Source organism: Panthera leo, chromosome E1, assembly GCF_018350215.1.
Source record: "Panthera leo isolate Ple1 chromosome E1, P.leo_Ple1_pat1.1, whole genome shotgun sequence".
Taxonomy (NCBI): domain Eukaryota; kingdom Metazoa; phylum Chordata; class Mammalia; order Carnivora; family Felidae; genus Panthera; species Panthera leo.
In genome coordinates this window covers 10,791,527-10,808,315 of record NC_056692.1, presented here as the reverse complement: position 1 = coordinate 10,808,315, position 16,789 = coordinate 10,791,527, and the positions used below count along the sequence as shown (strand labels likewise).

The window sequence follows — 16,789 nt, the reverse complement described above, 5'->3', positions numbered from 1 at the left end:
AGGCGGCGGGCTGGTGACTAATGCCGCCCCGCCCACCCCACCTGCGGTCACGTGCCGCTCTGGGGGGCGGGGCCGGAAGCTGATTCACCCACCCCCCATCCCCCCCACCAATCCCTGAGAGACACCGACTTCGGGTGGTTGCGCTCCCGGTTTCCTCCGCTGCCTCCAGCCCCAGGTGGCCGAGTTCTGGAAAGCTCAGGGACCAAAGTCCAAGAAGTCTTGGAACTATGCAGCCCAGAGAGGGAAAGTGTTCTTACTGAGAACACACAGCAGATCAACAACTTTGCACCGCTCCAGCGCACCGCTCCTCCCCCTGCCCCCGGGGTGGGAGGACCTGTTCGTACCCTTGGTCCAACCCTACCAGTGCCTTGTTTCCCGGGTGGGACGGGAAGTCCGTGCAGATACGCAGCTGTCCAGTTGTGGAAGTAGAGTTAGGGTACTGGGCTGGGAGCCCCCAGCGGAGGGATAGGGCACAGTCTGACCCAAACTCAGGAAGGAGCCTTTACAGAGCCACGTGTGGACAGAGCAGATAGATAGCCAGTTCTTAGTCCCTGAGCCCGGCTCCCTGCTGGGAGGGGTACCTACCCAGGACTGGTCCTGCATGATGAGCAGCGCCCACCCGAACCCTGGCGTGGGGAGGGCCAGAGAGGGCTGCTGGTGGGCTGGAGTCAGGCCCAACTATCTGCTCGGTGTCCTGGGGCTTGGGACCCTGGTTGGGGGGTGGGGGTGTGGGGACCAAATCTAACAGCAGGCTGCAAGGGCAGGGACAACAGAGCCTATTAAACCTGGATCTGGACAGGGCTGTGGCATGCTTGGGTGGGGATGGGGGCCCTGAGGACACTGGTCTGTGTTGCTGAGGGCTGGCTGGTGGCATCTCTAGGCCTCCCCCGTTCCAGAACCCCCCACCATCTATCCACCTGGGTCTGTCGCCCGGAGCAGTGTCTGCTCTCTCCAGGCCCAGCACCCCTGTGGTCCCCATCACTGACCCCTCAAGCCTCATGTCCTATACTCCCTGCCGTGAAACCCCCACCCCAGCCACAGGGGCTTCACACTGTGTCTGGTTGGCCCCAGAAGCCAGGCCCCTGCCTCTCCCTGAGCAGAGCCCCACAGTTGCCCCTAGCTCCTCCCAGGTAGGCACACATACACCCACATCCTCCCTACCAGACTCAGTCAGAAGGGAGAGGCAGACAGTCCCAGTGAGCAAGCACTGCCTTGGGAGTCCTGAAGCCTGATTTATGTCACTGCCACTGAGGGCCCAGATCAAGAATCTCTCTGGGCATCGGCCTCTCTTTTTGTTCTTATGACTGCACAGGGGCCTGGAGGCTCATGAAGGGAGCCCTGACTCTCAGGGCTGAAAGGCACGTAGCCCTCCAACCTCTACAGTTACCTGTCCATAGTTACAGATGCACAGGAAGTTGTTAAGACAAAAAGACAAAACACAAACCAACCAACCACCAACAGAGAGGTTGCGTGCAGCCTTCACCCTGTTTCTGCCCGTGGTATCATCTTGTAGAACTATCGTACAATAATGCGGTAGCCAGAAAGTTGACATTGGTGCATTCCAGAACTTGTTCAGATTTCACCAGTTTACATGTGTTCGTGTGTGTGTGTGCGTGTGTGTGCGGGCGTGCACGCTCATGCACACGTGCAACCTTACCACCTGTGTAGATTTGGGTGGCCACCCCTGCAATTGGGATGCAGAACCCTTCTGTCATCACCAAGACCTCCCTCTTGCCAGCCATACCCACATCTCCATCCCTAACCCCTGTCAGCCACTGGTCTGTTCTCCATGTCTACAATTTTGTTATTTCAAGAACGTTATATAAATGGAAAACACAGCATTTAACCTTTAGGGATTAGCTTTTTCTTCCACCCAGCATAATTCTCTGGTGAATCATCCAGATCATCGTGTATATCAGTAGCTTGTTCATTTCTGTGGCTGACAAGTATCCCATGGCCTGGATGCACCAGAGCTCGCTTAACAGTCTCTCCTGTTGAAGGACACTGGGTTGTTTCCAGTTTTTGGTTATTACGAGTAAAGCTGCCATGAACATTCATATACATATTATACATATTCATTTGTGTAGGTACTGTATTATGTCTATTTTCCTGCCAACAACATCTGCGTGATCTAATTTATCCACATCCGTGATGGCATTTTATGTTGTCACAATTTTTTTATTTTTTCCATGCTTGTAAGTGTGTAATAATCTCTTATTATGGTGTTAATTTGCGTTTTCCTAATGACTAATGATACGCAACATATTTTCATATGCTTATTTGCCACTGTATGTTCTCTTGGGTGAAATGTCTGTTCATGTGTTTTGCCCATTTTCTAATTGGATTGTTTGACTTTTGAGAGCTTTTTATATATTCCAAATACAAGGTCTTTGTCAGGTATATAGTCCACATATATTTTCTGCTGGTCTGTAACTTTTTCTGTTTTTTCTTCTTTTTTAAGGTATAGAATATAATATTATTAACTATAATCACTACACTGTACGTTAGATCCTCTGAATTTATTCATCTTATAATTGGAAGTTTGTACCCTCTGACTAACATCTCGCCTCTTCCTCCCACCCCACCCCACCCTCCGCCCTTGGTAACCATCATTCTACTCTCTTTTTCTATGAGTTTGACTTTTTTAGATTCCACTTGTGAGATCGGACAGTATTTGACTTTCTCTGTCTGACTTACTTCACTTAGCGTAATGCCCTCAAAGTCCACCAATGTTGTCACAAATGGTAGGATTTTCTTTCTCAGGGCTGAATAGTATTCCATTATATATATGTATATATACGTGTGTGTGTGTGTGTGTGTGTGTGTGTGTGTGTGTGTACATATATATATACCACATCTTTACCCATTCATGTGTTGATGGACCCTTTAGGTTGTTTCCATGTCTTGGCTACTGTAACTATGCTTCAATGAACATGGAGTGCAGATATCTCTTCAACATAGTGACTTCATTTCCTTAAGATACATGCCCGGGGTGCCTGGGTGGCTCAGTCAGTTAAGCATCTGACTCTTGATTTAGGCTCAGGTCATGATCTCACACTTTGTGAGATCAAGCCCCGAGTCAATGGAGCCTGCTTGGGATTCCCTCTCCCTCTCTCTGCTCCTCCCCCACTTGCTTGCACTCCTGTGTGTGCTCTCTCTCTCTCTCTCAAAAAAAAAAAAAAAAAAGATAGATATACTCAGATGTGGCATTGCTGGATCATATGGTAGTTCTATTTTTATTTTTTTAAGATTTTATTTTTAAGTAATCTCTACACCAAATATGAGGCTCAAACTCACAATCCAGAGACCAAGAGTCCCATGCTCTACAGACTGAGCTAGCCAGACACTCTTCTATTCTTAATTCCTTGAGAAACCTCCATACTGTTTTCTTGTTTTCCTTAGTTGCTGCACTGACTTATGTTCTTATTGGTAGTACACACACACACACACACACACACACACACACACAACGGGTTCCCTTTTCTCTACATCTTTGCCAACACGTTATCTCTTGTCTTTTTGATGATAGCCATTCTAATAGGTGTGAGGTGGTATTTCATTGTGGTTTTGATTTGCATATCCCTGATGACTAGTGATATTGAGCATTTTTTTTTTCAGGTACCCATTGACCATTTGTATGTCTCCTTTGGAAAAATGTCTACTCAGATCTTCTGCCCATTTTTTATTATTATTTAAAAAAAATTTGTTTTCAAAAAATTTTTAATATTCATTTTTGATAGAGACAGAGCATGAGCAGGGGCGGGGAAGAATCTGAAGCAGGCTCCAGGCTCTGTGCTCACAGAGCCCGATGTGGGGCTCAAACCCACGAACTGAGAGATCATGACCTGAGCTGAAGTCGGACACTTAACTGACTGAGGCACCCCTGCCCATTTTTTAATTGGATCGTGTTGTTATTGTTTTTTGTTTTGTTTGCTATTGAGTTGTATGAGTTCTTTATATATTTTGGCTATTAACCCCTTATCAGATATATGGTTTGCAAATATTTCTTCCCAATCCATAGGTTGCCTTTTCATTTTGTGGATGGTTTCCTTTGCTGTGCGGAGGCTTTTAAATCTGATATTGTCTCATTTGGGGGCATTTTTTTGTTTTGTTTTGTCTTTTTGAAGATCTTTGCTTTCAGTGTCAAATAAAAAAAAATCATTGCCATGATCAACGTCAAAGAGCTTACTCCCACCCCCCCCCCCCATGTTTTCTTCTAGGAATTTTACATTCAAATCCTTAGTCCATTTTGAGTTGGTTTTGTGTATGTTATGAGATAGCAGTCCAGTTTAATTCATGTGCATGTAGCTGTCCCGTTTTTCCAACACTATTTATTGAAGAGACTATCCTTTCCCCATTGTATATTCTTGGCTCTTTTGTCATAAATTGATTGAATATATATATAGAGAGAGACCATACATACACATATATATAGTCTCTGTTGTGTTATATTGATCTATGTGTCTGTTTTTGTGCCAATACTGTACTGTTTTGATTACTATAGGTTTGTAATATAGTTTGAAATCAGAAAGTGTGATGTCTCCAGTTTTTCTCTTCTTTCTTAAGATTACTTTGGCTATTTGGGGTTTTCTGTGGTTGTATAGGAATATTTTGGATTATTTTTCTCTATTTATGTGAAAAATGCTGTTGGAATTTTGATAGGGACTACATCGAATCTGTCGATGGCTTTTGGTGATAGGAGCATTTTAACAACATGAATTGTTCCAATCCATGAACATGGTATACCTTTCTATTTATTTGCATCATCTGCAATTTCTTTCATCAGTGTCTTATAATTTTCATCACGAGTCTTTAATCTCCTTGGTTAAATTTGTTCCCAGGTATTTTATTATTTTTGATGCCATCATAAATGGGACTGTTTTCTTAATTACTCTGATGGTTCATTGCTAGTGTCTAGAAACACGACTGATCTTCATATATTGACTGCGTATCCTGCAACTTTACTGATTTGTTCTGTAGCTTTTCTTTTTTATCCTTTTCACAGGTGTCTTACCCAGAACTTTTAATTGTGATGAAGTCTACTTTATCCATTTTTTCTTTTATGGATATTGTTTTTGATGTCAAGTCTAAGAACTCTTTGCCTAGCCATAAGTCCTGAAGATTTTCTCCTATTTCCCCCCTGAAAAAGCTTGATAGTTTTTACATCTTACATTTAAATCTGTGATCTATTTTGAATTAATTTTTGTATCAGGTGTGACATTTAGGTTGAGGTTGAATTCTGGCCTCTGGAAGTCCCCTAGAAGGACTTTACAGAGGAGGAAACAGCCTCAGAGACCTTAAATAATCACCCAGGATCACACAGTAGGGCACTGGGATAGCTGGACTTAAACCCAGGTCTGTGTGCTTTTCTCCTACTCCTTACTGCAACATCCACATCTGGACTGTCTCCCAGGGATGGGCCAGGCCTCGATAGGGAGTGGGGAGCACCTTGATTGGCCCTCAGGGTGTTGTGTCCAGTGGCCTCATTGGGAAGAGTCATTCAATCCATCAACAAACACCGGCGGAAGCTGTCACAGGTCACCGAGTTATTGGTACCATTGCCCAAAGCCTGCAGACATCCACAAGTTGAGAGTATGAATTCATATGAATTCCCTGAGTTTATGAAGGAAAGAAGGGTATTCCAGAGAGAGGGAACAGAAAACACAGAGGCCCAGAGGTGTGGCTGAAAGTGGCTAGGTGGGTAGAGGGCCACGAATGGCACAATTAGAGGCTTGTGATCCCTCCTGCAAGGGATGGAGAGCCACGGAAGTATATGAGCAGGGAGGGTGGTGGGCAGGTTAGTGGTTTTAGATGTTTCCTCTGCGGCTTGCAGGGTGGGTGGGTTAGAGGGGACAAGACAGTACAGTAAGGAGGTGGAGTTCACCTGGGCACCAAGCCCAGTGGCTGGACGTGGCATTGGCCGCAGGGAGGGAGAACATGGGGGACAAGGAGAGGGACAACTCCCAGGCTTCTGGTGTCAGCCCTGGCTGACGGAGGTGCCAATGCAAAAGTAGAGCCTAGTTGGGGAGCTCCCAGGCCCACAGAAGCTGGTTCTCTGGCAAACTCAGAAGCCCCATTCTCAGTTCTCTGGCCCTCACTGTCCTGAGGCTGCTCACTCCTGAATGTGGCATATTCGGGGGACTTTAAGTGGAGACACCTCTGCGGCTGTCATAAAGGAGAGGTTCTTCTTGCTGTTCAGCACAAACTCTGGCAAGTGAGCCAGTGGTGCCCAGAGGCGGTGGCCCAAGCCCAGAGCCTGGAATGGGCTGAATAAACTCGACCAGAATCTCCTGACTCCGGCTTTCTGAGCCATTATGTGGCTGTGACTCTCCCAAGAGGGCTGGGTCCTCCAAGCACCACAGCCAGCCAGTGCAGGCCCAGAACCTGTCAGGAGGGACCCATCACCTGCCCTCTGTGTGCTGGACCCCAGTGCTCCCTGAAGTCCTGCCGTGGGGCCCTGGGCTTTGTCCTGGGCCCGACTATGGGTCCCAGGCAAGTTATGCCCTTTCTGGCTCTCATCTGCTCACCCGCTGGGCTGCAGGTGGGAAAATAGGGCAGCTGGATCAAACAGTGCCTGACCTTCATCATGGCTCTTTCTGGCATCCTTTCTCCATCTCCTCCTTTCCTCCTAGGCCTTTCCTCCTTCCTCCCTACCACTTACTTGGTTACTCACTCATTCATTCGCAAATGTTCACAGGATCTCTCCTCTGGGCGAGCCCTGAACTGACTGAGAGCTAGGACTGGGAGATGATTCAGACCCAGTGTCCGCCCTTGGGGAGCTCCCAGTCTAATGGGGGAGGTAAAATATACAAACAATTGTGATTCAGTCCTTGGCCACAGGAGCCTTTGAGAGGAAGCTGCTTTGCCCTGGTTGTGGGGGGAGGATTTGGAAAGGGGGGTGTCAGAGGAAGCCTCAGAGGACAAGCCCTTTGCAATGGGCCATGGAGCAGGAGGTAAACAAGGGTAGGACAGAGCCCTGGGAGGAGGGGACCTCGTCTGCAGAGGCACGGAGGTGGCAAAGGGCTGGGTGTGTAGGAGAAAACGCAAGCAGGTCAGGGTGGCTGATGCGTGCATGCTGGATGGGACCAGTTGTCAAGGACCTTAGATGCTGTGGGAAGGATTTTGTTTCCAGGAAGCCAAGGGCTCCAGGGGTGTGGGGGGAGGGGGCTCCTGAGTGAAACTGTAATTTCGCAAGGATGGGACGGATGGAAGGGAGGCAGTGGGGAGCTGGGGCCCAAACTGTATGAGAGGAGACAGAGCAGAGCAAGGGGCCAAGTGAGGCCAGCAGGGCCGTGGGAGAAGAAGACCGTGGGGCTGGGGGACTGGATGGGGGGAGAGGAGAGAAGGCAGTGAGCTCTTACTGGGCCAGGGAGAGGGAAGAGGACACGTCTGATTGGACACTCTGAGTGGGAGGTGCCAGGGATGACAGGCAGCAGGTGTCCCCGATACCCTGAGCTCAAGAGAGGGTCTGGGCTAGAGACCGGGATCCCAGGTCATTGGGGGTGGGGTGATGCTGCTCCAGCCCCGCTGGCCTGGAGGAAGGGGATCTGAGACCCCCCCCCTGCAGTGGGTTGGGCATCTATAGAGGAACTTTTCAGAAAGAGCATCGGAGGGGACAGTACTTAACTCAGAAGTGCCTGGTCTGCAAAGGAAGCAGCGCGTCCCAAGAATGCCGGTGCCTGCCGCCATATTGAAATTTAAGCCCCCAAACTGCCCCCCTCCCCTCAGAGCGGCTCTCACTCCTGTCCCCTTGGAGCTTCTGTTTCTGAACTTCCCCCACAATCACCATCTTCTCGTCTACTCTGCTTTCTGCAGGCCCCTGCGGAAAATCCCAAGGGACGGGGGCCACGAGGTGTTTAGAGAATGTTCCACGGGAGGAGCACGTGACCGCGGGGTTGACCGCCATTACCCACACTGTGCTGGGGAGTCCCGGCTGCCGGGGGGGCGGTGGAGGAACAGGGTCACACGGGAGCCAGGCACCGTGGTTCCTGCCTCCAAACAGGGTTCTGCTGAGACAGCTTGCTAGGGCGGCCTGGGCGTAGGGTTCAGTCCAGGACACCCGTTAATCCCGCGTTCACTCAACAAAAGAGTAGTTAGTGTGCGCTGCTCCGGCCTTGGGGAGGTGGCCTCGGTGAGACCAAGCCCCCTCCTCACCGGCTCACCAGCCCCTTGGAAAAGCAAAAACAAACAAGCAGTCCCCAGTGGTCCGGAGTAAAGAGATGAGGAAAATCTTCCCTCCCCTGGGAAGGCCTGGGAAGAGGGGCTGGTGGAGAAGGCCTCAGGTGGCAGGGGGGCCCCTGTGGCTGGGGCAAGGTGGGAAGGGGACAAGCCCAGAGGAGCCCGGAAGAGCCCGGCATCACGACGACTGGAGGGGTTTTGTTGACAGCTGAACTGCCGGGTAGTTCTGACCAGGACATGATCTGACTGCCCTGTGTTTTAGGGGTCTTCCCTCAACACCCAGACATAGCTCCAGGTCAGGGTCAGGAGGAAAGGCCCCAGCCTGAAGCTCTGAGCCCAGGGGTGGAGGAAGGTGCCCCTCTAGCCTGCATTTGCCCCTCTGGGGAGAAGAGCTGGGGGCCTGAGGGGGGTGAGGGAGACTAGCGCCCCAGATGGGTACAGACGGCGGACTGCTCACATGGGCAGGGCCACACTGCAGGCAACCCCCTGGCCTGGCCGGGGAGGGGGAGAAGGCGTTGTGACAGAGGACGACAGGAAAAAAAAAAAAAAAAAAAAATCAAGGCATTAGGGACCAGAATAGAGGCCAGCCCCCTCCTCGTGACCCAGCCTGGAAAACAGACCTGGGGCCGAGTAGCTGCTGGTCAGAGGTGGTGACGGACAGAGCAGGTCAGGCCCAGGGTCTCGGCCACACCAGGGGCTCAGGTGTGTCGGGAGGATGGGGTGGGGCAGGTGGAACATACTGCGTCCCTTTCCTGCAGATGACGTGGGCTGCGTGGTGCCGTCTGAGTGCCTTCGGGCCTGTGGGGCCGAGATCGGCTGCTCCAACATCGCCTACCCCAAGCTGGTCATGGAACTGATGCCCGTAGGTGAGATTCGGGGTGGGGTCTGGGCGGCCTGTGGGGCGGGACCAGTGAGGGCCAGGGGCCCTGGGGGCTGCGGAGGCCACTCCCACGTGGGACGTTCCCCTCCTAGGGGAAAAGAGGAAATAGTATAACAGAGAACACGCTCACGGCACCCCCCCCAGGGGCCAGGCATTGTTCCGAGGACTTTCCACGTGACCAATTTGCATCTTCTTCTTCTCAGGAACCCTAAGTGCTGTTATTATCATCCCCACTTTAAAGGTGGGGAAACTGAGACCCAGAGAGCTTAAGAGACCTGCCCAAGGTCACGTGGCAGCTGGGCTGCAGAGCTGGGCTCTGAACCCGGATAATCTGCCTCCAGACAGAACTCGTCCTCTTAACCTGTGCTGTCGGAGCCCTTGAGTAAGGTCGCCGCTGTCTCTTCTTCCAGCCTGCTGGGTGCCAGACCCTTTTACGGACCGCTTCCCAGTTATGGCTATGAGGTAGTTATTAGCTCCATTTTACAGATAGGGAAAGTGAGGCACAAAGAGGGGAAAGTGACGTCTCCATGGCTAGAGTGGCTGAGATGCCCCAGTCCGTCTGCCGGGGCTCCAAGCCCACTGCTCACTCCGCTAGGATCCGGGGCTCAAGCCCCCCATGACTTCCTGCCTCCCCCAGCTGGTAGCAGCAGTGGGCAGGTTTGGGCCTCTCCGAGCCTTCTGAGACCCTCCGCGGCCTGGTTTCACCACCAGATTCTCCAACCCTAAGTGTCTCCCTCCCTCCCTGTGGCTTCCTCTGTGGAAGCTGGATTCCTGGCCCCACGCTCCCTCCCTCCCGGGGTGCCGAGGCCCAGGGGATGTGGGTGCACGGACCTGGGATCAAAACTCCGCTCTGCCACTTGCTGGCTGAGATATTTGGGGCGTGTCCCTTTCAGCGTCCTCCTTTGTAAATTGGGAGATCGTGACGCCTACCCACCCCTCAGCGTGGTTGCTGGGATTAAACCTAAGAATGTAGGGACGGTGCCTGGCGCAAGGCTTGGCCTCACTGTGGGTTCCCACCTCTGGGCCTCACCTTCCTCTTCTGTTCTGGGGGCTGGGAGGAACTCGCTAAGCCCCCAGCCATGGTTGGACCATAACCTCTCTCTAGGCCTTCGGCTCCCTGTCTGAAAAACGGGTAGAGAATAAACCCCGAGTTAATCCAGCTCCCCGAGCAAGAGACACAGGATGGACAAATGTTTGGGGGAAAACCATGGCCTAACTCGCTTTTCTTTGGGGGCCAGCCCAGTCAGCCTGATAAGTGAACAGAGAAGGCCATGGGATGCTTGTAAGTCACACAGCAGGTCAGGCACAGAAGCAAGGCCAGGCCAAAATGGCACCCAGGAGGCTGAGTCCTCAGGGGAGGGGGCCTGTGTCAAGTTTATCCTAGGGCAGGGGTTGGAGGAGAGACAGAGAATCTGCGGAGGTGGAGGAGGGGCTTAGACACTTGAAGAAAAAGTACGAGAAGCCTTGGAGATAGAACCAGAGAGGGGAGGCGACCAGCCTTACGCCACACAGCACTGAGTTACAAAGTGAGCGTCCTTCTGTCTCTCAGGGCTCCCCACCCTCAGCTCCGCTCAAGCCCATGACTCCCCAGAAGGCTTTGCAAAGAAGGGCCTTGCCCACCTCGGTGGGGACGCCCCCTTGTTTTCCCCTGGAACTGCATTTCCTTTTCTACAGAGCCAACAAGAAAGGGGACCCCCCCCCAGTGCCTGCTGGGGCCTGCCACCCACAAGAAATGGCAGGAAACCCCAGACACTGGGCCACTGCGCCCTGACCGAGTTGTGACCTCCAGGCAGAGGGTCCCGCCCCAGGCCTTCCTCTCCCCACCCCACCCCAGAGTTTTGCCTCTGGCTGCGGAGAGTCCCTGGGCACCTCTCCTCCCGCTAGGACCTTCCACTTCCTCATCAGTCAGACGGGTTAATAATGCTTCCGTCACTTGAAGTCCTAGGTGTGAAAGTGCTTTTTCACCTGCAAGGCTTTGTGGAAACAAGGTGCTGGTAACTGCACCCTCAAGAGCAGAAGCAATCACAGCAAGCCACAAATCCAGAAGTTTCCACTCCCCCCCGCCTCCCCCCACCACCCCGCCATTGGCCCTTGACCTCCCAGCCTCTTGTGTTTGGGTCTCTGTCCCCGGAAACCTCCAGCCTCCCTCCCCCTGGGGCTCTGCTCTCGAGGACTTGTGCATGGCCGATGCTGACCAGGGGGGCCTCAGCCAGTAGGACACGGGCAGGAGGGGCTCCCAAGCAGAGTCACAGCGGCCCTGTCTTCCCGACCCCCAGGTCTGCGGGGGCTGATGATTGCAGTGATGATGGCCGCACTTATGTCGTCGCTGACTTCCATCTTCAACAGCAGCAGCACACTTGTCACCATGGACATCTGGAGGCGGCTGAGGCCCCTCGCCGGCGAGCGGGAGCTGCTGCTCATTGGCCGGTACGGTTGGGGGTGGGCGCTGGGAGGGGTCGTGCCAGGCACCGGGGACAGGCTGGGACCCAGGCTTCCCCAGCCACACGACGGCCCGTGGGACCCCACCAACGGGGGGCTTTGAGGGGTGAGTAGGAGTTTGCCAGTTGCAGAGGAACTTCCCAGGAAGGAGAGGATACAAGGAGCCAGAGTGTCCTGTCCATCCCACATCCCACATCGCTCTGGCCACCCGTTCATGGTCACGGCCCTCATCTTAGATGTATCTTGGACTCTGAGCTGAATCTCTGAGGGCATTTCTGCTGGGTAGAGTCCCCCTTCCCCAGTCACCCTGTGGATCTGTCTGTCTTCCTAAAATCTGAGCCCTTAGCCCTCCTGATGGTTTCCAGCTGCCCCACAGAGGGCCCAGAGCCAGTTCTCAGGATGGCCACACTCAGGCCACAGCTGTCCCTGGCCCCACTGAGTTTCTTCCCGTTTCCTCCTAGCCCTGCTTGTCTCCTCCTTATCGCCTTGAAGAGCCTCCCTGATCTTTCTAGACTTTGCCCAAGTGTCCCCCCTCCTCCACGCAGCCCTCCCTGATAGGCCTGACTGAGGAGTGAGCCCCTCTCCCCTCTAAGCCTCCCACAGGGACCATGGTCCGATTCCTCCCGCAGGACATGTGGCCCCTATAGGTCCACCTGTCTCCCTGATGCCCCCCACCCCCCCAAAGACAGGCAGGGGCCATGTCTGGCCCAGCCCTCCATCCCTGTACTCGGCGGAGAGTCCTTTGGGGTGAACTCAGCAACGGGTAATGAGAGGTTGGTGCCTAGTGTGTGAACGTGCCCGCCCGCTTGGGCCCTCTCCCAGCTCCCACCCTCCCGTGCCCCTCCGAGGCTTGCTCCCCCAACTCCGCCCGTCCGGTCGAGGGGCCCAGCCTCTGGTGCGTGTCTGACCGACAGCGCACCCTGCGGCCCCCTGCCCTTGGCTCTCATCCTCAGGGCGGGGTCTCTGCTGCAACTCCAGGCAGGTGGCCCAGTGACGTAAGTCAGCCACACTGCTGTCAGAAGGGCTCTGTCGGGACACGCCATTCAGCAGGCGAGTGTGAGCTCATCTGTAGGCTCACAGCCTCCTCCAAAACAAGGAGCCTCTCCCTCCGGCCTTGCACGAAGCTTCTGTGTCAGCAGGTCCTGGCCCCTTGACCTCCTCTCCCCCCCTGCATTGTTCCCCCGCCCCTCCTCAGTGGCCCCGAAAACCTGCCCCTATCTGGCAGACTCCTCCAAAGCCCTTCCAGGCTCGGCATCCCGGGACCAAGTGCCCTCCAGCTGCCCAGAGTGTGACCGGGTCCCCGGGTCTGGGACACGGGTAGCCTCAGTGCCCGCTCAGTGGCCCCCATGTCTCGTGCCCCTGACTTCCTGGCTTCCTCAGAAGCAGGCTTCTCTCCTCTTCCCACCTGAAGCCAAAGTCCTAACTGCCATGCCATGGTGCCCCCCCCCCCGCCATGGTGCCCTTGACCCTCCTTCCCACCTCTTCTACCATGTCAAGCCCCAGCCAACCCAGGCTCCACCAACCTGCCTGTGGGCATAAGGCTGTGTGATACAGGGCAGGTTGCTCACCCTCTCTGGGTCCCAGTTCCCTCAGCTGCCAGTTTGGTGCAGTGGAAAGGATCTCATGCTAGGTGTTGGGCCAGGGTTCAGCTCGAAAAGGCCTCCTTCGTGCAGCACGGGGACACCCCCCAACACCTCCAGCCTCTTCCTGCTTAAAACAACACCGTTTAAGCTGTGTTTCCTAGATGGTGTGGGGTCCTGGGTCTCTGGAGCCTCAATCCAAGGAGGTGTGGGACTCACAGAGAGGGGTAACAGAGCATGTCCAGAAGCCTGGGGAGGAGGCCATCGTGGGGCAGGGACAGGCAGGGGCATGCCAGTGACCCTGACAGTCTCATCAGGTTGGGGTGGCACCAGAGGAGCCATCACAGGCCTGGGGCAAGTGACAGTCCCACATCTGGGGCCCTGATCTTTGCCAGGGCCTTTTGCTCCTGCTCCCCCCTTCTGTCTGCCATTCTCTGTTATCCAGTCCACAAGGAGTGCCCGACGCCTCCCTATTATCCTGCATCAAGCTCAACAATATGGGGGAGCCAGAGAGATCTCAAAGCCCTTGAGGGCCACCCCCCCCACCACCGCAGCTGTAGCCCAGGAATGATGGAGAGGGTCAGTCATCCCGACAGCAGTGTGTGTGCAGGAAGGGGTGGGGTTGGAAGGCTTCCTGGAGGAGGAAGGCCTTGAGCTGAGCCTTGGAGGGTGAGGAGGTCAGCCAGGGGAGGAATTGGAGAAGGACATTCCAGGCAGAAGGAACAGCCTCTGGGCCTGGGGTCTCTCTGGCAGCCTGATGGTGACTGAGTTGGAAGGGGAAGCCCTGGAGAGCAGGGGGAAGGCCAGGGCCGCAGTCCAGGCCGGCCCGGAGAGGCCAGGCCCCGCGCACAGACGCTGAGCCCGGTGTGGGCTGCAGAAGACTGTGTGGGGAGGGCGGGGTGGGCTGGGTGTCCGTGGAGCCCGCCTATGCCTTTGAAGAGGGCAGCGCCCGCCTGCCTGCCAGGCTAAGGGTTAATTAGCCTTAATCAAGGTGGTACCTCCTTCCTCCACCCTCTCCCTCAGGCCTGGAAGGGAAGAAAGGGAGGCGGGCGGACAGGCACACAGGAAGGACCCGCCCCAGCTGCAGACGTAGCCTCTCTCGCCCTTGCTGTCCCGTCTAGGGTTCCAGGGGGGTCTCACCCACCACCCTCCTTGGGGGTGAGGTGTGCCCAAGTGACCCAAGACACAGGGGCAAGGGGCACTCAGCCAAGGAGGAGCAGATAGGACACTTGACCCCAGCTCTGCCTCCTTAGCTGGGCCCCACACCTCTTCGAGGCTGGAGGGCGGCCCTCCTCTGCCTAGAAGCCCTCTGGGATCGATACTTCCTCTGGGCTCCCTGAGCCCAGCCCTTAGGACAGAGTAACAGACTCATCTACTTCCTTTGCCCTGCTGTCCGTGCTGGGGAGGGACAGGGCCCACTCGTCACCCAGTCTGGGCTTCTCGCACGGTGCCCTGCACTCCGGTGGGCTTCTGAACGGGCGACTGCTGAATGAGTCAGCGAAGCACGTCCCCGCGGCGGAGGCCTTGCACCGAGAGGGGAGGCAGGCAGGGGCCGGAAGGAGGGGTCCACACAGGGGAGGGAGGCAGAGGGGCTCATTCGGGCCAGAGGTCTCAGGCTTCAGAGCTGAGGAGTCCGGGCCCCGACCCAAGCCTTGCACTCTTAGGACAGAGGTCACCCTGTGATGGGTGGTCTGCAGCCTCAGGCTCTAGTGGCAAGGAGGGTTTCAGCCAGAGGCCACCAGCACTAGAGAAGCTGGGGGGGGGGGGGGTCAGTCTGGCTGGAATGTGAGGGCCGCAGGCCTCTCAGGAAGCCGGCAAGTGTTTATTGAGCACCTATTGTATGCCAGGGGATGCAGCAGTGGGCTCCATGGATGAGGCTCCCACCTCCCCTGGTGCTTCCAGCCGGGCCGGGGAGACAGACAGGGAGCATGTAAACCCCCCGAACATACCTCTGTATGTCCACTGGGATGAGTGCCTTGAAGACAAAGAGGAGAGCCTGGGGGGCCATGGCCGGGGGCTCCCTGAGGGCTGACGCAGTGGAGACCCCAGGGACAGGTGGAGTCGGGGCGGACCTGCAGGCGGCAGGAAGCCATGGAAGGGTGGGGGCAGGGCAGGGCCGGCCACATCCCTAGAGGAGCGGACCAGAGGCCAGGGAGGAGGCTGGGGTGGCAGGGGACGGCTGGAGAGCGCATCTTAGTGGCTGCGGGAGATGCGGGAGAACTGAGGGAGGGTCTTCCGGGACGAGCACGCCCACTGCCTGCCCACAGGCTGGTCATCGTGGTGCTCGTCGGCGTCAGCGTGGCCTGGATCCCCATCCTGCAGGACTCCAACAGCGGGCAGCTCTTTATCTACATGCAGTCGGTGACCAGCTCCCTGGCCCCCCCAGTGACCGCAGTCTTTGTTCTGGGCATCTTCTGGCGGCGTGCCAATGAGCAGGTGGGTGGGGGATGGGCAGCACCGGGGCAGACAGGACCGGGGGGTCGGGGCTCGGTCCCCTCCCCGCGGATGGGCTGCGTCTGGCTCACATCTTCCCCTGCCGCCCGTGTGCGTGCTGGGGGAACCTGGGCCCTCACCGTCCACCTGCCCTGCCTCCCCTTCCCCAGGGGGCCTTCTGGGGCCTGATGGTGGGGCTGGCCCTGGGTGCCACTCGGCTGGTCCTGGAATTCCTGCACCCCGCCCCCCGCTGCGGCGACCCGGACACGCGGCCTGCCATCCTCAGGAGCATTCACTACTTGCATTTTGCCGTCGCCCTCTTTGTGCTCAGCGGGGTCGTTGTGGTGGCTGGGAGCCTGCTGACGTCACCCCCCCAGGGAATCCAGGTGAGCCTGCCCCGGCCCCTGACTCTGACCCCTGACCCTCTGCGACTCGAGAATCTTCCAGCTCTTGGGGCGCCTGGGTGGTGCAGTCGGTTAAGTATCCGACTGTTGACTTCAGCTCAGGGCGTGATCTCGTGGGTTATGAGTTCAAGCCCCACGTCGGGCTGACAGCGCTTGGGATTCTCTCTCTCCCTCTCTCTCTGCCCCGCCCCTGCTCTCTCTCTCAAAATAAATAATCAACTTAAAAAAAATAAACAGAATTTCCTAGCTCTTGACCCCCCCGTCCCCTTTTGAACCCAGCTGCCCACTTTCCGTCACCGACCCCTGACCCTGTCTGGGCCCGCCCCCGTCCTGCCACCCCCCCATGTCCCGATCGTTCTCCGCAGATTGAGAACCTTACCTGGTGGACCTTGGCTCAGGATGTGCTCGTGGGAGCCAAAGCAGGTACGTGTGTGAGCCTAGGCTCTGAGTCTGTCTCCCACCCCAAGGCACCCTGGACGTAGGAGTACGAAGTGTGGCCCTGTGGGCCTCATCTGTCTCCCTCTCCTCCTCCTACCTCCTCCAGGCGATGGCCGGACACCCCAGAAACACGCTTTCTGGGCCCGTGTGTGTGGCTTCAACGCCATTCTGCTCATGTGTGTCAACATCTTCTTCTACGCCTACTTCGCCTGACGCTGGCCCCGTGGCCAGGAAGGCCGGAGCGCTCGGAATCCTCGGGCCTACCTCGCTTTCACTGAGGACACCGAGGCCCAGAGACCCAGGGACTCCCCTCGCGACTGCGTAGCCGGTCCGGTGCCCGCACACCAGTTGAGCCGGCAAAGGAGGAGTCCTAAAAAGGTCGGGGGGCGACGGACAGAAAGAAGGCGGTATTTCAAAACCAGCACAAAGCAAAGAAA

General features: G+C 55.6%; 1 protein-coding gene across 1 annotated transcript in view; it reads left to right on the top strand.

Annotated features, from left to right (window-relative positions):
* The window catches only part of SLC5A10 (solute carrier family 5 member 10), a 57,927-nt gene extending 41,324 nt beyond the window's left edge, over positions 1-16,603 (top strand). Inside the window, exons 10-15 of the mRNA XM_042914952.1 lie at positions 8,937-9,044; positions 11,335-11,485; positions 15,345-15,513; positions 15,681-15,896; positions 16,280-16,337; positions 16,459-16,603. Coding sequence (XP_042770886.1) covers positions 8,937-9,044; positions 11,335-11,485; positions 15,345-15,513; positions 15,681-15,896; positions 16,280-16,337; positions 16,459-16,565 — 809 coding nt within the window. The 3' untranslated portion in view covers positions 16,566-16,603. The remainder of the gene's footprint in view (positions 1-8,936; positions 9,045-11,334; positions 11,486-15,344; positions 15,514-15,680; positions 15,897-16,279; positions 16,338-16,458) is intronic.
* The last annotated feature ends 186 nt before the right edge of the window (positions 16,604-16,789 follow it).